We start from the raw sequence: 20,113 nt of genomic DNA on the forward strand, positions 1-20,113 counted from the left end.
GCCTCCTCGCGACCCCCCGGGAGGCGCCCGCGCACTGCTGCCCGCGGCCCGGGGGAGGGCAGGGCAGCGGGGCAGCAGCCCGCCAGGGGCGAGGGGAGATGGAGGTCCTCACCCAGCGCTAGGGTTCCGGCGCGTGGACGATTGTGAGCATGCGCAGATGGGGGACGCGGCGGGAAGGCGGAGGGTGGATCAGATGGTGAAACCGGGTTACGTTTGCTCCCGGCTCTTTAGTTATGTTCTCAGTGGGTGTGGGTTGTGCCCTCTTAGGACCATATAGATTATTAAATTCACGGCCCAATCCCCGGAGGGGCTTATGGAAACTAACATCAGTAACCTAACCCCCTTGACTATCCTTTGCCCTTCCTTGGGCGCCCTCACGCTTCCCACCCATTCCCCTTCCCTCCGAACAAACTCCTGATTCCTGGGGAACTTTTCTGGCAAGCCCAGATTAGAGAGGCCACTTGCCTCAAACGTACAACTGTCCTAAACTAAGGGGAAGTCCAATGCCCTTTACTGGGTGTACAGAGGGCTGTTCTGAGCATCCAGCGAATCATTGTGAAGGCAGGGCCTTGAAGCACCCTTCTCAGGCACGTGGTACCTCGGCACCTACCAGCTGCTGAAGGAGGGGCTCAAGTACAATACATTCCGTTGCCCCGCTACCGCTACCGGGGTTCTAGCAAGAGCAAAGGAGTCAAGCCTCCCACGCTTGGCCTCCTCCCAAAGCCTCCCTCAGCGGCGTGCCCGGCATTCTTTCCGTCTCTGTTCCATAGAGAAGGGACTTCTCACTCATTCTTCAGGCCCAGAAGGCTAGTTCAAGTGAAGATCTGTCTTTTGACCCCTCATACCTATGGCTTCTCCCTGGCTTTGTACAAAACAAGCCTTTCAAACAATCATTATCCCCCGGAAAGTTATTGGGCTTCCTCCAGCTGTAAGAGGATGAAGTTCCACTCTCCCCAAAAATGGTAGGGGGAGGAGGAGGCTTATTGCTCCCCAGCATGTCTTGGAGACATGATGGAACCCTTGGCCTCTGGCCTCTCACCTGGCCTGCTCCCAGATGCTCAGGTCCCAGGAGACAGGACAAGGGCAGACTCCCCAGTCACACAAACAGCAGAATACCGAGAGGTTGGTCCACTGTGTAGCCAGGCCACGCCCATGCCGCCGCCTCTTGAACAGTTTGTAGGAACAGGAATCTACCGTGCAAAGAGAGAGCGCAATTAAAAAGCTGAAAGAGAAGAAGTCCCTCGCTGTGTTCTGACCTCTCTCCCCTGAGGCCTCTAGTGCATCCCTGGTCCCTCCTTAACTTCCTAAGCTCCTGCTCCGACTCTGCACCATCCCACAGAGCGACTCTCAAGGTCCCTGTTCCCCACCACTCCACACTGGGGCCAGTTTTTTCCCAGCCCCAAGGGCAACAACATTTCTAGTTGGTCCCCTCTGCTCTTACCTGGACGTCGTGCCCTTCCCAGCTCCCTGCCCCTATGCACTTCTCCAGGCTCCTCTGAGCAGGTGTGCCTTTGCAGTTCCCCTTCCTTAGCCAGAACTGCTCCCCTCACTTCCCCAGGTGCCTCATCTAGAAGGAGATAATGCATGCAGGGGAAAGTTGTTCAGGCAGGTGGAAGATGCAGGACTTGGAGATGGGTACATGCTGGTCAGCCTTGAGAGGCAAGGGTGAAGATTAAGGTGAGATGCAGGCAAGTGGTATTCCAAACCCCGGTTCTGCATCCCTGAGGGGTCGGCTTCCCAGGCTCAAGCCAAATCTGCCTTAAATGGGGTGAGGGGAGAGTGGTTTTGTTTTTGTTTCATTTTGATCTTCATCTTTGTATTACTGGCATCTAGCAGAGTGCCTAGCACAGACTGGATGCTCAATAAACTTTTGATGAAATAAAGTGACAACTTTATTCCACTTAATCAAGGAGAACAAACAAACAGCCTAAAAATACCAGTCATTTCCCTTTTCTCTTTTCTTCTCACATCCCTCCATCATCCTTCACCCTCTCTGGAAATCCCATATTGTCCCTTCCAAAATCATCACTCACTCATTCATTCATTTATTCGGGTGTCTTTCATTTATTCAACAGACATGTATTAATCTACCATGATCCACCCTGTGCCCGACACTGGGGAAACAGCATAACTATGCCATGACCCCTACCAAAGAGAGTCTCATGGAGGAAGACAGATAAGTAAACAGATTATTACAATACAGTGTGGAAAATGCAACGACAGGTAGATACAGGGTGCTATAGAGGCATGTAAGAGCGGCATCTAACCCAGACTAGAGATCGTCAGCAAAGGTATCTTGGAGAACAAGCCTGAACTTAGTCTTAGAAAGATTGATTAATCAGATAGGGCATTGGGGGGAGGATAAAAGGACACATATTCCAGGCAGAAGGAGCAGCATATATAAAAGCTTAGAAGTGTAAGGTGAGTCCTGACTTCTTAGCACTCATAAAATGTGGATTACCCAAGGGCAAATGTTTATATTAGCACTGATGAAAGACCAGACTTGTGCCAGTGGCAAGGTGTGGGAGCTGAACCTGAGACTCCTGGATTAAATTGGTATTGGCCCCCAGCTGGTAGCATCCCAGGCTCCTAAAATAAAAAATACAAATCCTCTCTGGAAAAAAACATCTCCTTAAATTTTCAGAGACTAAGACCAACCAAAGACGAGTTCACAAGGAAAGGTCATTAACACAGAAGGAAACAAATCATCATGAATGAAAGTCAGCAAATATAAGAAGCAACAGATTTAGACCCCCAAGGTCTTCAGACACTGAAATTATCAGATATAAAACATAAAATAATTATGAAATGCTTGAAGTAATACAAGACAAAATTACAAAAATGAACAAGCAACAAGAGACTATCAAAAGTGATCAAATTTGAAAAGGAACAAATAGAACTCATAAATAAAAATATAATTTATTGAAATAAAAATGAAAGAGTTTAACAGCACATTAAAAACAGCTGAAGAGGGCTTCCCTGGTGGCGCAGTGGTTGAGAGTCCGCCTGCTGATGCAGGGGACGCGGGTTCGTGCCCCGGTCTGGGAAGATCCCACATGCCGCGGAGCGGCTGGGCCCGTGAGCCATGGCCACTGAGCCTGCGCGTCCAGAGCCTGTGCTCCGCAACGGGAGAGGCCACAACTGTGAGAGGCCCGCGTACCAAAAAAAAAAAAAAAAAAAAAAAAACAGCTGAAGAGAGTTAGTTAACTGAAAGTTGTACCTGAAGAAATTATTCAGAATTAGGCACAGACAGACAAGGAGATGAAATATATGAGAAGAGAGATTAAGGGATACGGCATGTAGCATGAAAAGGTCTGACACACATTTCCTCAAGAGCTCAAAGGGGAGAATAGAGAGCTGGAGAAGAGACAATATTTTAAGAGTAATGACTGAAATTTTTGTAGAACTCATGACAAACATGAATATACAGATTCAAGAAGGTTGACACACAAGATATCTTAAAAGATTTCCACACCTACATAAAATGTAGTAAAGCTAGAGTATACCAAAGACAAAGAGAAGATCTTGTTGACTGAAAAGAAAATGCAAAACTTGAGAGTTGTGAGTTAAGTTTTATTTGGGGCAAAATGAGGACTACAGCCTAGGAGAAAGCATTTCAGACAGCCCCGAGAAACTGCTCCAGAAGCAAGGAGGACGCTCAGTGTTGGATATGATTTTAGTGAAGGAGGGTGCCTGTGGTCAAGCACACATTTTGGCAAAGCCTTGCTGCTAGTCACGAGGAGCAGATGTCACTGGTAATGATTTTAATGCTTTTCTAGAAAATACGAAGATACATCAAATCCCACCTGAATTAGTACTATTTACCCCACCAGCTTGACCAGCAGGAGTCCCTGGGCTGCATTTTCAGAAAACACAGAATAAGACACCAGAGAAACCAGGAGGAAAAAAGTGTCCTCTGGAGGGTCCTTGAAGAGCATCTAATCTCTCTCCTCTCTCTTCCCTCTTACAAGCAATGAAAGGGTTACTCACAAAAACCCAAAACTCTAAAACTAGGGGGTGAAGGAAGATAGTATTTAAACTGGTCACTGGCCAGCACATCCCCCAGGGTCCCAGAGCAGAGCTTCCTTGAAATAGTTGGAGGCGGGTCCCGTTGACTAACGTCATCCCCATGACTCACGCAGTCGGCTCTTCCTTAGCGTGTGGAAATGAGACAGTCAGGATGCCGATGGGACATGTTGCTGGAAATGATCACTGTGGTCTCTGAGAGCCACCCAGACATACCTCACTGTTGGGAAGTCCCCTCGGCCATCACTCCACGGATCCCCGAGTGCCCTGGATGCTTGGACTGAGCGAGGAAAAAGAGTCTTAACGTCCTAAGGAACAGCTCAGAACGATGGGGCCTTCCAATCCCCATCAGTTCTTAGCACTTGGGTGTCCAGAGTCTGGGAATGGAAAGAGGCTGTGCCAACGGCATGTCCAGGGATGAGTCACGTAACTGTGGGACAAGGGCCCCTCCCCAGCTGCTGCAGCCTCCAGGCTCCATTCCTGCAGTACAGCACTGGCGCCTCTCCTCGCTGAGTCACCTGCCCGTTCCGACTCAGCTGAGGACAGCACTAGTCATGAATCTGAATTCCTTTGAGACTTGCCCTCTTATCCCCCAAGGGAAATTTATACCATCTTTCTGGATTATAGAGATTTGAGTCAAATCAAGCTGCCAGCCAATAATTAGCAGAGGACTTGTTTAGTCTCCCCAAGTCCAATGCATAAGCAGAAGAGACTAAAGAGGACTGCTAACAGCAACACTCCTGGGGCGCAGGTAGTCACTGGGTCAGGCAGGCCTGGGGGGCTCTGGACCTGGGAAATCCCAAATGGGCTAGATGTGCAGTAAATCCATCTGTCCCACCACGCCCTTTCCTGTTCACCCTTGGCTGTCCTCAGGGTCCATGTGAATACCTCCTTCATCACTCTGTCCCCACAGATCCCTGACCCCATAAATTCTACTCCGCTATGCCTGGCACACATACGCCCAGGCACGCGCCATGGAGTCTGTCACTGCTCTTAGTTTCTCCGCTTCTGAAACACCAAGCTCTATTCTCTGACCCCAATTCCTATTCTTCCAGCTCTGTCACTCTGTTACTTTAACTCAATTTTTTACCCCTTGGAAATGCCCAGTTTGGAGAGAACACAGTGTTCTCTTGCTCTAATTGTCTTAATCAGTCTTGGTCTGCATCTGAGGGGAAAGAGAAGGAGTGAAGGAGGCCTTCCTCTTGATAGGCTGTGAGGGCCGTGGCTGCAGCTGGCACCGAGCGAGGCCAGGCTGAGAAGGGGGAGGAAGGGAGGGAGTCGGCTGGGTTAGGGGCCCCACAAAGGAGCTGGCCAGGAACAATGGGGAACAAAGGCTGGACATTCTTCCGCTGAGCCTCCAGAGCCTGGCCTTGGCCTTCCGGGAACAGTTCCAGGAAATGTCTGAGATTCCAGATTTGGAAGGAAGAGACCCGTAAACAGGAGCTGGGCTCTGAGAGGGGACAGCAGCATCTCTCTAGCAGGGGGTGGGGAGCAGCGGGGTGAGCACTGACACTGCAGGCTCACAAGCTACAGTCCCGTCTGCTATAGACACGAGGTTTCAGGGCTGGAAAAACTCTTTTTTCTTTTTTCGCGGTACGCGGGCCTCTCACCGCTGCAGCCTCTCCCGTTGCGGAGCACAGGCTCCGGACGTGCAGGCTCAGCGGTCATGGCTCACGGGCCCAGCCACTCCGCGGCATGTGGGATCTTCCCTGAGCAGGGCATGAACCCGTGTCCCCTGCATCGGCAGGCGGACTCTCAACCACTGCGCCACCAGGGAAGCCCTGGAAAAACTCTTAAAGGTCATGTACTCCAACCACCTTTCCAGGGCCTGAAAAATATCCCTGCCAAGGATGCTCAAATAGTTTCAATGATGGGATGTGCATAAAAATAAATATATCACAATATTGGCTAAGCTTTACTGATCACTTACAATGCATTAGGCACTGTACTAGATGATTTTATGCTTTATCTCCTCTCACTCTTACTCCAGCTCTCAAGGTAGGAACTATTATTATTATTATTATTAATTATTATTATTCTCACTTTACAAAAAAGGAAACTGACTTTCAGGGGTTAGGTCACTTGCCCGAGGTCTCCCAGAAGCTTATCTCATCTGTCTCTGGGCTGACTAGGCGCACAGAGTGGACATCTCCCAGACAAGAGCCTGTGACCTTCCCTGTCTTCTGACCTACCACACTGACCTCTCCCCGGGAAATGGGCCGGGGCATGACAAGACACACTTGCTCCCCGCACTTGGCTTCTGGGGCCTGCTTTTCTCTACCCTCAGCTTCAGAACACTGTGCCCTGAGATTCCACCTCTGGGTTTTCATGCCACTCTAGCAGGGGGTCGCTTGGAAGCCAGAGGATCGGGATTGAGATTCAAGGGTTCAGTAGAGGCTTGGGGTAAAGGATCAAAACAGTGGCTGAAGTTATGGTCAGGCTGAGGATTGCCGCTAAGAAATCCTAGACTAGATCACAAGATAAACCCTAGGGCGGGGCTTGGAGTCAGAGGTTACGACTACAGGATCAAGGTCAGAGACTTTCTCTCCTCTGGTCTCCTCCCAATTCTCCAAGGCACTGAGGGCCAGGCAGGAAGCATCGGTTTCCTCAAAGCCGCTTCCCTCCTGAGGCAGAGTCTCGGTCACAAACAACCACCACTGCCGCCGCGCCCGCCCCTCCTTCCCTCCGCTGTGAGCTCAGAGCAGTAGGACAAAGTGCTACAGACAAGGACAGAGGCCTGAGGGCAGCCATGGGCTCTGGAGGAGTAGGCCTCCTTGGGGCCCGTCAGCCCCTGCCCCTCCTGCTTCTGCTCGTCACAGGTGAGTGTGGCCCTCCCTACTCCTAGCCCACGCTCCGCTCCGTTGATCTGAGGCCTGGCCAAGGCAGCGAGGAGACCCCCTTGCTCCTTTGCTTCCCTTTTGCAGTGGGGGGTACCAGAGACGACGGTGATGATGATGATGATGGTGATGTTGAGTGTGAGACAGACAGACTGAGAGCTCCACTGGCCCTCACCTGGGTGCCACGCACGCATGCTGGCCTTCTCCCCTCCCAGCTAGCGTGTTATTTGGGAACTGATCTTCAGGCAAGAGGAGGAAGATGAGGCGTGCAGGGATTTGGGGGCCCTATTTGCAGTCAGACTGGGCTGCACGTCCTTTCCTCTCCCAGGAGGCATGGCTCAGGACTCCCCACCCCAGATCCTCGTCCACCCCGAGGACCAGCTGCTCCAGGGCCCTGGCCCGGCCAAGATGAGCTGCCAGGCCTCAGGCCAGCCGCCTCCCACCATCCGCTGGCTGCTGAATGGGCATCCCCTGAGCATGGTGCCCCCAGACATTCACCACCTCCTACCTGACGGAACCCTCCTGCTGCTGCGGCCCCCTCCCCGGGGACGTGCCCATGATGACCAGGTCCTGTCCACAGACCTGGGTGTCTACACGTGTGAGGCCAGCAACCGGCTGGGCACGGCAGTCAGCCGGGGCGCTCGGCTGTCTGTGGCTGGTGAGCCCTGGGCGGGGAGACCTGGGTTGGGGGTGGTCCTAGATGGGAGACGGGGGGAGGAGGGGCTCTTCGGAAAGGCAGGTAATGCAGAACGCTGGGAGACGCCAAGGCGGGACCTGAATGTGGGGACTGGGTCCCGCCCTCTGCGACCCTCCCTCCTCCCCACAGTCCTTCGGGAAGATTTCCAGGTCCAGCCTCGGGACGCGGTGGCCACGGTGGGCGAGCAGGTGATTCTGCAGTGTGGGCCGCCCTGGGGCCACCCAGAGCCCACAGTCTCATGGTGGAAGGATGGGAAACCCCTGGCCCTGCAGCCAGGGCGGCACTCGGTGAGTGTAACCCCCTTCCCCACGCCTCACCCTGTCCTGGCCACAACTGTGCACACCAGAAGGACTGACCCGCCCCCTGGCCCAATGTCCCCTGCAGAATTTGAGGGAGGGGAGGCGGTGAGGCCTTAGACTTCCCTCCGCACTCAGAGGCCCTCCCCGCAGGGGACACTTCACAACGCACCTGGTCCTGACAGGTGTCCAGAGGTTCCCTGCTGATGGCAAGAGCAGACAAGAGTGACGCAGGGACCTATATGTGCGTGGCCACCAACAGTGCAGGACGACGGGAGAGCCGGGCAGCCAGGGTGTCTGTTCAAGGTAAGGGGAGGGCGGTCAGGGCCAAGGTCGGGGGCTCCAGTTAGGGTGGTGTGGTCTGGTTTTGGCTGAGGTTAGGGGATGTGGGAGCGGAACCCGGGATCAGGGTCAGAGCGGCGGGGACCCCATTTAGGGGTGGTTCCCCCGTCCTAGAATAGAAATCAGAGTGCTCTCAACCTGGGCGAGTTCTGGCTCCTCTGTGGCCGAGGGATGTTCCACCCAATTCCTCCGTTCTGGCCTATGGGCCCCACCCCAGCCCTGTGCTCCCCACAGAGCCCCAGGACCACAAGGAGCCCCTGGAGCTTCTGGCTGTGCGCATTCAGCTGGAAAACGTGACCCTGCTGAACCCAGACCCTGCGAAGGGCACCAAGCCTGGTCCTGCTGTGTGGCTCAGCTGGAAGGTGAGGCCCAGGACCTGGGCTGGAGCCCGTCACAGCTCCAGAAAGGGCTGCTCACGAGAGCCCTGAGCCCTCCTCTCCCTCTGGGCTCTTTCCCAGGTGAGCGGCCCTGCTGCACCTGCTCAGTCCTACACGGCCCTGTTCAGGACCCCGGCTGCCCCTGGAGGCCAGGGAGCCCCGTGGGCAGAGGCCCTGCTGGCTGGCTGGCAGAGCGCAGAGCTTGAGGGCCTCCAGTGGGGCCAGGACTACGAGTTCAAAGTGAGACCATCCTCCGGGCGGGCTCAAGGCCCCGACAGCAACGTGCTGCTCCTGAGACTGCCTGAGCAAGGTCGGGGACAGATGCCCCCCCCCAGACCCAACAATATGCCCCCAGCCCCTTTTTGTCCCACTCTAGCTGGGCGGATGGTGGGTCCCACTCCGGGGCTCCCTCCTGCCCTGGCCCAGCAAGCAGAGCTGAGAAAGGCTCTTAGTCTCACCAGTATGGCTCTGACCCTGTGTCCCATTCCAGCTCCTTTCCCTAGAGCCTTCTCCCTCAGCATCCCTTACAGCCTCTCTCCCTCCCCCCTCCCCAGTGCCCAGTGCCCCTCCTCAGGAGGTGACCCTAAAACCTGGCAACAGCAGTGTCCTCGTGAGCTGGGTCCCACCACCTGCTGAAAACCACAATGGCATCATCCGTGGCTACCAGGTACCCTCCACAAACTGACACACCCCTTCCTAGTGGTGCCAGGAGATCCCTTTTCCCTGGCGTCCTGTAGACACTTGCTCTGGGCACTAAGAAACGGTACTTGGGCAGAGAAGCAAGGGAAACTTACTGTTGTTGGGCAAGGACCCTACTGTCTGCCAGACACTGCCGAGCACTTACTTAGAATCTCATTTCATCCCATAGTCCGCCCTGGGTTATTGTCCCGTTTATGGACATAGAAAGTGAGGCTAAGCTCACAGGTGCGGGAAACAGAACAGGAATCAAACCAGGCCGTGTCTGACTCTCAGCTTCTAAGGCAGTAGTGTCAGAGGGTGGTTCCTGGACCAGCAACATCAGCATCACCTGAGAACTTGTTAGAACGCAAATGCTTAGGTCCTTTGCTAGGCCTTGTGAATCAGAAAGTCGGGGATGGACCCGGCAATCTGGATTTTAACAAATCCTCCAGGTGACCCTGAAGCACGCTGGTGTTTGCGAACCACGGGTCTAACGCTTATTTCGCCGATTACTTTTGTCCCTCGTCTGTCGGTCTAGAGAGAAGTGTCTCCCACTCTGTGGGGGGAGGAGGAAATAGGACGTGTGGGTGCATGCGAGGGGGCGTCCCCAGGTGAACGGCAGGACAGGGTGGCCACACGCCCGGAGTCTGATCCGCAAGAGGAAGGGCTGAGCTGCTGGGATGGTGCCAGGGGGCGAGCTCCCCTCTGTTTGCGCCTCAGGTCTGGAGCCTGGGCAACACCTCGTTGCCCCCGGCCAACTGGACGGTGGTGGGCGAGCAGACCCGGCTGGAGATCGCCACCCGCGTGCCAGGTTCCTACTGCGTACAAGTGGCCGCAGTCACTGGGGCTGGGGCTGGGCAGCCCAGCAGCCCTGTCTGCCTCTTTTTAGGTGAGGACAGTGCCCACCGGCCCCACCCCGACCCATTCAGGCCCCATCTCCGCCTTCCTCTCTCCCCGCTCTCGCTTCCGGCTCCTCCCCCTCGTCTGCCCCACCCTTCTGCCTCGGCCGCCCCCTCCCCCTGAGCTCAAATTCCCATACAGAGCAGGCCGTGGAGCAAGCTGCCCAGGAGCCCAGTGCGCACGGCCCGTGGACCCTGGAGCAGCTGAGGGCGGCCTTGAGGCGGCCAGAGGTCATTGCCAGCGGGGGTGTTGTGCTCTGGTTGCTGCTGCTGGGCACCGCCGTGTGCATCCACCGCCGGCGCCGAGCTGGGGTGCACCTGGGCCCAGGTGAGAAGGTGAAGTGGACTCCCAGGTGATCAGGCCTTCCCTGGGTCCAGCCAGAACGCTACAGGGGTTTAGACCGCTAGCCAGGTGCTGGAGAGTCTGGGCTGACCCTTCCTCCTGCCCTCTCCCAGGTCTGTACAGACATACCAGTGAGGACGCCATCCTAAAACACAGGTGAGAGACGAAAGGGCCTGAGGCGAGGGCGGGGCCGAGGGGCCCGGGACAGTGGAGTTGGGATGGAGAACTGGCCGGAGTACTAGTCTCCCCTACTGCCAGGCAATTTGGCATCCTAGTACCTGAATTTCCCTTGAACTTCAAGTGAGAATTAATTTCTCTTTCATTAATGTTCCTATCACACCACTTGACAAGGTGAGTAAACTGAAGACTCATGACTCAAGTGACTGCCCAAGGCTGCACAGCTAGTAGCTGCCTTCTGAATTCCTAATCCAGTGCTCTTGTTACCAAGCTCTCATTAATACTGACTGCACTCTCCTGCTGACTCGTGCTGCTAGGTGGAGAATAACTAGCACAGGAGGACCAGTCTGATTTCTAATTTGCTCTGTACACTCAGCATCTCCCTAGTAGTCCCTTTGGCTACAGGAAATCACCTACCCACGGAGGCATCTTTCCTTCGCAATAATCCACCCACAGTTCCAGCAGAGGGCGCTCTGCCCTTGCGTGATGGATTCTTACTCCTTGTTCTCAGCAACGGAGCCCGCCTGCAGGTACATCTGCTCCAAGCGCGTTTGGCTGCCAGAGCAAGTCTCCCATTATGAGACACGACACTTAAAAAGAAAACATCCTTTTTTCTCCTACTGGCTGAATTTTACACTGAACAACCATTTCATCTCTGCCCACCTTCTCCTGCTCTTTATCTCATTAGATCTCCTCTGGGAGAGTTCACATTCCAGGTCTGCATCTTTCAACAGGAATTTATCAAGCACCTACTATGTGAGACACATCCAGCTCTACCATTTTGCTGTCAGTTTCTCGGCCCAGAGCAAGGTTCTGTGCTGGCTGGTGCTGTGTTCCTGCGTTGTTCTGTGCTCATTGGTCTTTCCCTTCCAGCTACCTCCTGGGCTTAGTCTGCTCTGCCCCGAACTTTCTCTGGCTCCCCTGGGATTTCATCCCTTCTCCTTGAGGGAGATTCCACTCTGATCACTTTGTTGATTCATTCCTTTAGAACAGCTTCCGTCTAGCAGAGACAGCCACGCAAGCACAAATGCAATCCAGAATTAGGGGTGCAGAAACATGTACAAGTACAAGGAAGGGGCTGGAGGGGAACTATGGGAGGAAGAAGATTTCACATTTACCCTGGCAGTTAGAAGGGGAAGGGCAAAGGGAACAGCAAGAAATAGCCTGTTGCATTCATAGGGAAAGACAAGCCTTTTGGTCTGGCTGGGGCGTACTGTGTGGGATGGGTCAGAGCACAGACTGAGGAGCGGAAGCCAGACCAACGAGGGGCCTGTTAGCCATGCTAGGCAGCTGGGCTCTATCTTGGTAAATGGGGAGCCACTGAAGGTTTTAGGCAGAAAAGTGTTTTGGTCTGATCCCTGCCACATGGTGTCCCATTCAAAGGGAACCAGGCTAGAGGTAGAGAAGCCAACCTTCAGGTAGCAAACTCCTGCTCTGCTGGCTGAGTCATCTCACATTTCTTTGTCTCAACTTACAGCATCAGCCTTGTAAGGAAGGCCTTACTGTTGCCATCTTACAGATGGAGAAACGGGGGCTTAGAGAGGCTCATAGACTGAGTTGCCCAGGGTTGCACAGCTAAGGCTGCAGCAGATCTGGCTCCAGGTCTGTGTTCTTTCTGTCTCAGCCCATAGCTATCTCTCTTTGATATCTCCTAGCTCTGGGCAACTTGGACTTACCCTGATCCCAGGATAAGAAAGCGGCGCTGAGTTTGGGACAGCAGATCAGAGATCTTAAGGAGGCTGTGAGGGGCTGAAAAGCAGTGAGAAGAACACCCCCCGCCCTTCTGCTACCCACTGAGTTGGAGGTTTGGGCCAATCTTGTTCTCCCTCCACCCCACCCTCCATTGCCCAGGATGGATCACAGTGACTCCCCGTGGCTGGCAGACACTTGGCGCTCCACCTCTGGCTCTCGGGACCTCAGCAGCAGCAGCAGTCTCAGCAGCCGACTGGGAATGGACCCCCGGGACCCACTAGACAGTCGTCGCTCCTGTAAGCATGTCCCGAGGGGGTGGGGTGGGCCTGGCAGTGGAGCAGGGGTCCCAGGGCTGGAGAAGGGGGGGGCATGGGTGGGATGCGTTCACCATAATTCCTCTTGTCGTTTTTATTGCAGTGATCTCCTGGGATCCCCGAAGCCCCGGTGTGCCCCTGCTTCCCGACACCAGCACTTTTTATGGCTCCCTCATCAATGAGCTGCCTTCCAGCCCCCCAGCCCGGCCAAGTCCCCAGGCCCCAGCTGCCAGGCGGCTCACACCCCAGCTGGCCAGGCTCTCCAGTCCCTGGGCCAGTTCAGACAGCCTCTGCGGCCGCAGGGGCCTCTCTTCTCCGCGCTTGTCTCTGGCCCCTGCAGAGGCTTGGAAGGCCAAAAAAAAGCAGGGTAAGGATGGGGGGATGGACAGCCTGACTTGGGTGGTAGGGGGGACAGGAGAGAGCATGGGGTGGCCTCGACGCCGGCTGTGGGCCACACCCCACTCGCAGCCTGTCCTGATGGATGCCTATCGCCACGCACCCAGCCCGGAGTGTGCTGGCCTTAGCTTTTCTTTACACCATGATCTTGCTTGGGTTTTGCCACACCAGCAGTGAGCCTTGTTGCTGCAGCCAGCTCAACTCAGCAAACATTTAATAAGCACCACTGTATGCCAGACGGGGGACACAGAAACACCAGATATAATCCTTGCTCTCTACGAGCTCAAAGTCTAATGAAAGTGCCTGACCAGCACACAGATAATTCTAGAACCTGGAGGGGTGTAACCAGTGCTAGCCCAAAGCCTCAGGCACTCATGACCTCTCGACTATGCACTGTGTCCATATGTACTATGTACGTGTACGATATATGGGTCTGCCCAGGTACCCGCCTCCAACTGGCTTCCCAGAGAATGAGTATTTCCTTTCTGTCCAGAGTTTTCTCCTGACTTCCGGCTACCTGCTTTGACTTTCTAGAGAGAAGTAATTATAATCTCTGTTTCTTTAGCAACTACTCTATGGGAGGTGCTTTACTTACATTTGTTATTTCATTTAATCCTCACAACATATCGGCTAGGTGCTATTTCTCTAATTTTACAAGATTGGGAAAGAGGGTCAGAATTGGGTAACTTGTTCAAAACTCCATGTCCATAAGCTGCAGTTCTCAGATTTGAAGCCAGAATGGTCTGCTTCCAAAGGCTACTCGGAATCTCTCTGGGAGCGCTCCTGGGCAATTCTGTTCTCTCCCTGACTCTTTTCTCCTTTTCTGAACATTCATTGTCTGCACTCTCTCTGCTGTCTTCCTGAGCCTCCTGTACTGATTAGTAAGATTTACAAATGTTCAACAGCCAGTTTTGTTAAGTGGATATAATCCAACTTTTATTAAGACAAAGATGGATTCAGAGTAATCAAGAGCTTGTCCAATATCCGGAATTTTATGACTCTAAATATTAGCCAAGCTGGCATCCTTTCCAGCTTTGCCTCAGAGCTATTGCATTAGAAATAATCATCTGTGATAATGAAATACGAGCTAAAAAGAGGTTGCAGAAGTCTCATTTAAAAACTAGCTTTTCCGTGGATAACCACACTAATTTGAATATAACGTATACCCTGTCTGAGAACATTAATACTACCCCACAAAAGGTGAGCAATTTTCTACACTCAATTCTTAAGAAGGTTCCAATTCTGAGATGAAGCTTCCTAAGCTCACTCAGAGATCTAGGTCCTCACTGCACCCCTTTTCTCCTCACCCGGCCCCACCCCACCACTGCCCAGGATGGGCTGAGAACAGTGACTCCCCTGGGCTGGTGGACACTTGGCCTACCTCTGGCTCTTTGCAGTGGCAGCAAGATCTCAGAGGCATGGAGCTCCTCTACTGCTGTCAGCTGGTCCGAAAGACTGCTGATTCCTTGTCTTCTAAAACTGGCAGGCTCTCTCAGTGTCCTCTACCCCCTTGACTTGCTTATTCTTTTTTCTTTTCTTTTCTTTTCTTTTTTTAATCTATTTATTTATTTGTGGCTGCATTGGGTCTTCGTTGCTGCGCCCGGGCTTTCTCTAGTTGCAGCAAGTGGGGGTTACTCTTCGTTGCGGTGCGGGGGCTTCTCATTGCGGTGGCTTCTCTTGTCACAGAGCATGGGCTCTAGGCGCGCGGGCTTCAGTAGTTGTGGCACGCGGGCTTCAGTAGTTGTGGCACGCGGGCTCAGTAGTTGTGACTCACAGGCTCTAGAGTGCGGGCTCAGTAGTTGTGACTCATGAGCTCTAGAGCGCAGGCTAAGTTGTTGTGATGCACAGGCTTAGTTACTCCGCGACATGTTGGATCTTCCCAAACCAGGGATCGAACCCGTGTGCCCTGAGGTGGATTCTCAACCACTGTGCCACCAGGGAAGTCCCCTTTTTCTTATTATCTGACCTTAGTTGGGTTCTTTCCTCTGTGACTAATAATCTCACAACTGCTGTCTCCCGTGTCTAATCCATTATATCTTATTCTCAGTTCACTTTGCGGATACATATCATCAATACATTGAATAGCCTCATTAAATAATTAATTCAAACAAATATTTATCGCAATTCAGGTGCGCCCAACAAGATTCCACCTAACCCTGATAACATGTTTACTGTATAGTTTAATTCAAATAATATTGAAACTAAATTCAAGTAATTCCAAGCAAGGTGGAAGGAGGGTTTTTTTGTTACCAGAATCCTTTAGAGGAAATGATAGGAGCAGGGATGAGCATGGCCTTTTTCCTTCCCTTTCCACACAAACCAACATAAACAACAGGTACCCCCATTTCTGAGCTTAGTCAAGAAGCCAGGCACAGGACAAGACAGAGGTGATGAGAGCAGGGTTGGAGCACCCAAAGGTGGCCTCCAGGACTCCCTGGGTCATATGACAATTAAAGGAAATGAGTAAAAACCAAACCAGCCAAACTACAAAAGGAAACTTTGATGGAGGAAGTCTAGCCATTGTGTGGCTTTTCATCCCAGTGGCTCAGAAGGTCTGGCTACTGTACATGGATTCCTAGGGTCCAGTTGGATTCTTGACGAATGCCTTGTCCCTGCTTTGAACCTGCCCCAGATCTTTGAAATCGGACTGACTAGACAGCTCTGTCTTGAGAGTCCTGCCTGGTCTCCGGTCCCCTTTCCTAACTGGGCTTCTGATCATGTGACACTAACCTGAAGGCTGTTTCTTTTCTCCTTTGCTTGATGTTCTCCTGTTCCTGGTCTTGGGAAAATCCTTTTCCCTTTATTATTCTGCTCCTCTCTGGTTTAAACTGACATCCATTTTGGTTTTGGCCTGACCAAGTCATTGCACACAACCGGGTCTTCTGTATTGTCACAGTTCACGCAGAGCCCTGTCTCCTAAGTGGCCACATGGGCCTGATGATAGCTGCCATCTTGTACATGATTCTTCTCACCTTGTGTTTAAACCTGCATCTCTGATATCATCCATCCATTCACTCATTCATTCAACGCGTACTGAATGTCCACGGGCAGGGCATTGCCTCCCTGGGTGAGATCAACACATCTTCCTATTTTCAAGTTCCTCTTCCCATCAGCTGACTCTCGCCCTTCACACCTGAAATGGTCTGGAGCTCCCTGGTTTTGTCTTCCTCATTCAGCTCAACTTGACAGCCCAACCCATCTCTCCAAGTGAGAGACACTTGGGTTTATCAGGGCAAGGCTATCCAGAGCCATGTGAGATATTTGCGATGTGAGAAGTGGAAATTAACAGATTCTCTCCAAGAAAAGAAGGAGTATTTGCCTTCACAGAGGCAAAATTCATGAAAGTCGGTAGCAATGTGAGGGTATAGAGATCAGGAAATTGGAATGTGTACAGTAAAGAGAAATACAGTTGTTTTTTAATATATCTATTAGGTGCCGGGAACTTTCCAATCTGTTTTTAGTGAACTGGCCAAACCATGCTTTGCAGTGGTTGTTTACAAATGAAACAGGCTCAGGAAGGTTAACGGATTTACCTGAGGTCACACAGCTAATACGTGGCTGAGCCAGGCTACGAGTGCAGGTGTTTTGACTCCAAGCTTAGTGCTCCTTCCATTATATCCCAGCTGCCTGGATGGAGAGAGGTTCTTCCCTCTTCCCTCTGGGTTCAAGAACCCTAAAGCTTAACTGGATGACGAAGCTGAAGGTAGAGCCTGTGGTTGAGGTCTGCAAGGCACACCCAGGCTTGGCCTCCAGCCACCGACTCTTTGCTTTGCAGAGCTGCACCAGGCCAACAGCTCGCCGCTGCTGCGGGCCAGCCACCCTGTGGAGCTCTGGGCCTGTGAGTTGGGCCACAGAGGCTCCAAGAACCTTTCCCAAAGCCCAGGTGAGAGGAGGGCGCTACAAGGCAGGTGAGGGGCTGAGGCAGGGTGTGGGGCTTCTCCTGTCCCTGTGGAGGCTGGCTGGGTGCAGACAGGGCTCTGAGGGGCTGGGTAGACAGGCAAACTGGGGCCCGGGGCTGACGGGGGTTCTGCTATCTCATGCCCAGCCTGTCGTTCCCCAGGAGCTGTGCCCTGGGCCCTGGTTGCCTGGCGGGCCCTGGGACCACAGCTCCTCGGCTCCCCCAGTGAGCTGGTGACTCACCCTCTCCCCGCAGCACCCCTCCCTCCTCGTGGACCCCGCACTCAGAGTCAACAGACCCAGTAAGAGGGCATGGGGTCAGGACGCAGGGCTGGGCACTGGGGGTGTGGGGTGTCTGCTGACCGTGGACGGGGCTGGGGGAGGGGTGGCAGGGACCAGAAGGACGGCACTAACCATCCTGCCATCTTACCCCAATCAGGCAATCGGTGGAGCCCCAAGCCCCCTCCTGCCACCCACTGCCAGCAGCCCCCGTCCCCGCCTTTATACCTTCCGGTCCCCCCAGCCCCTCCAGTCCCCAGGCCTCTTCCCTCTCTGGTCCCAGCCCAGCATCCAGTCGCCTGTCCAGCTCATCACTGTCGTCCCTGGGGGAGGATCAAGACAGCGTGCTGACCCCTGAGGAGGTGGCCCTGTGCCTGGAGCTCAGTGAGGGTGAGGAGACCCCCAGGTGAGTGGCTAGAGGGGGAACCAAAGGATACAGATAGGAGCGTGAGACAGGAGTATGCCTAGGTCTGCTGCCTCCACCCTCCTCAACGGGGCTGATTCTGCCACTCCACGCCCCGCCCCCCACCCCGACCGCGTCCCATCCCCCGTTTTGCCTCTTCCTAGGAACAGTGTCTCTCCAATGCCAAGGGCTCCTTCACCCCCCGTCACCTATGGCTACATCAGCGTCCCGACGGCCTCGGAGCTAGCGGACATGGGCAGGCCTGGAGGGGGGGTGGGGTCCGAGGTGAGGGGCTTGCTGTGCCCACCTCGGCCCTGCCCCACACCCACCCCCAGCGAGGGCTCCTTGGCCAATGGCTGGGGCTCAGCCTCTGAGGACAACGCCCCCAGCGCCAGAGCCAGCCTGGTCAGCTCCTCCGACGGCTCCTTCCTCGCCGACGCCCACTTTGCCCGGGCCCTGGCCGTGGCTGCGGACAGCTTTGGCTTTGGGCTGGAGCCCAGGGAGGCAGACTGCGTCTTCACAGGTACGTGAGATCCCTGTCTTCCTCCTCACCCCCACCGCCTGGAGTGGACACAGCTTCTCCCCAACCAAGAGGCAAAGCGTCCTAAGCATCGTCTTCGTGGTCGTCGTCCCTAAAACAACTAGTTGGTTTTTTTTTGCGGTACGCGGGCCTCTCACTGTTGTGGCCTCTCACTGTTGTGGCCTCTCCCGTTGCGGAGCACAGGCTCCGGACGCGCAGGCTCAGTGGCCATGGCTCACGGGCCCAGCCGCTCCGCGGCATGTGGGATCTTCCTGGACCGGGGCACGAACCCCTGTCCCCTGCATCGGCAGGCGGACTCTCAACCGCTGCGCCACCAGGGAAGCCCAAACAGCTAGTTTTTATTGAGGGATGACTATGTCCCAGACACTGTGATAAGTGCTTTACATACACTCAACATTAACAGCAACTCTCTGAAGAATATTCTTTGTCGTTCTTTTCCAAATGAAGAAACTGTAAGTCCAACAGCTTTATCAGCTTGCTCAAGGTCACCTACCAGAACAGGATAAATTGTTCAAGTTAAAATCCCAGAGGCAGCCGATTGTACAGTCCATTCTGCTACCTCCAGGACCCTCTTACCAGATGTGGGTCTCCAGGAAACGTTGCTCCCCAGCCCAGTGACTCAGATTCGTCCCCACTGTGGGAAGGTCTGTTTTCTCGCATGTGTCCCCCTGTGCTTTCAAGGCCTTCTTCCTGTCCTGTGTGTGGCAGGGTGGGAAGTGACTGGGCGGCCTGTTTCATGTGTCTAGCAGGTGGGACCATCATCCCCAAGTCAACAGAAGGTAGTCAGGGCTCCCCGTGGCCCTTTGGAGTGCCCTTCCTCAGACACTCTATTAGATCCCCTAGACCCATCTTACGAACCCTAACTCTACATTTTGCCCCCCCCAAAAAGCAGTCAGGCTTGTGGTAGATGGGAGAGCAAGGATTACCTAGGACAGAAGGCCAGGGCTGGGCTAGGACAAAAGAGCTCAAGCTGTTCTCTGAAGAAACCAGTAGACATCTTCCTTTCCCTGGGGCGGAGGCTCCTGTGGATGTGGCCACTGGGGGTGATGGACCGAGTGGGGCTGGGTTATGTCTAGGTTTGGGTGTATGCCTTAAGCAGCCCCAAGCTTTCTTCCCTAAACTGGTCCATAAGGGTGAAGGACAACCCTCCACAGATACCTCTACCCTCCCTGACAGATGCTTTGTCACCTCCCTCCCCCCGGGATGACCTCTTCCTGAACTCCGCCCTCTCCCTGCCCCCGTGGGAGTGGAGGTCAGACTGGTTGGAGGACATGGAGAAAAACCACACCCAGTGGCTGGGAAGGGGGCTGCCTCCCTGGCCCTCCACCTCTCGGATCTCGTCCCAGAGAAGTCATGTCAGCTGTCCTGCGCCCAAGGCCAGCGGTAAGCGTCTGGCTGGCTAGCTGATGTGGCGATCTTGACTGCATGGGTTCTTGGCAGTGGGATGGGGTCCAAGAGGGCACCTGGGGTCTGGCAGGAGAGCTAAGGAGCTGGGGGATAAATCCATCCTCCTTCAACTTCTCCTACAGACTCCTCGTGAACTGATCCCGAGACTGCCAAGAGGAGAATCAGAACCGTCTCCCCTGTCAGCCGCAGCCTGGGCTGTGGACTATGGGTCTTGATCTCTGCATCTCTGCAGTCGGGGTCCACCGCTCCCAGCCTCCAGAGTTCTCCGTCCCGGATTGTGAAAACAAACGAAAGCAAAACAAAATATGAACAAAGCAGACCTGAAGCCCCCGGGGGAAAACATCATCTCCACCTGACTCCCAGCCCTTGCTTTTCCCACTGCTTCATCCGCGTCCACAGCCACGTCATTTGGGCCTAAGAAGCAGTCCTAAATCCTGATCTCCCCACCCACTTGGATCACGGGAAGTGGAGGGGCCAAATGTCTGCCTGGAGGACAACAGTGGCTCATGGGA

The 20,113-nt window shown here is 54.0% G+C and overlaps 1 protein-coding gene across 1 annotated transcript; it reads left to right on the forward strand.

Moving 5' to 3' along the window:
• Window positions 1-6,775: 6,775 nt before the first annotated feature.
• On the forward strand, window positions 6,776-19,819 carry ROBO4 (roundabout guidance receptor 4; the record flags this gene model as incomplete). Its single annotated transcript, XM_082844209.1, has 18 exons — window positions 6,776-6,845; window positions 7,192-7,521; window positions 7,690-7,847; window positions 8,042-8,162; window positions 8,433-8,560; window positions 8,657-8,885; window positions 9,130-9,242; window positions 9,974-10,142; window positions 10,295-10,480; window positions 10,609-10,651; window positions 12,524-12,660; window positions 12,782-13,045; window positions 16,850-16,957; window positions 17,135-17,273; window positions 17,411-17,656; window positions 17,818-18,176; window positions 19,371-19,577; window positions 19,724-19,819. The coding sequence occupies 18 exons, from the start codon at window positions 6,776-6,778 to the stop codon at window positions 19,732-19,734; spliced, it is 3,018 nt and encodes a 1,005-aa protein (XP_082700335.1). The 3' UTR covers window positions 19,735-19,819.
• Between the last annotated feature and the right edge of the window lie 294 nt (window positions 19,820-20,113).

This window comes from Leucopleurus acutus (genome assembly GCF_964270905.1).
Source record: "Leucopleurus acutus genome assembly, chromosome: 8".
NCBI classification, from domain to species: domain Eukaryota; kingdom Metazoa; phylum Chordata; class Mammalia; order Artiodactyla; family Delphinidae; genus Leucopleurus; species Leucopleurus acutus.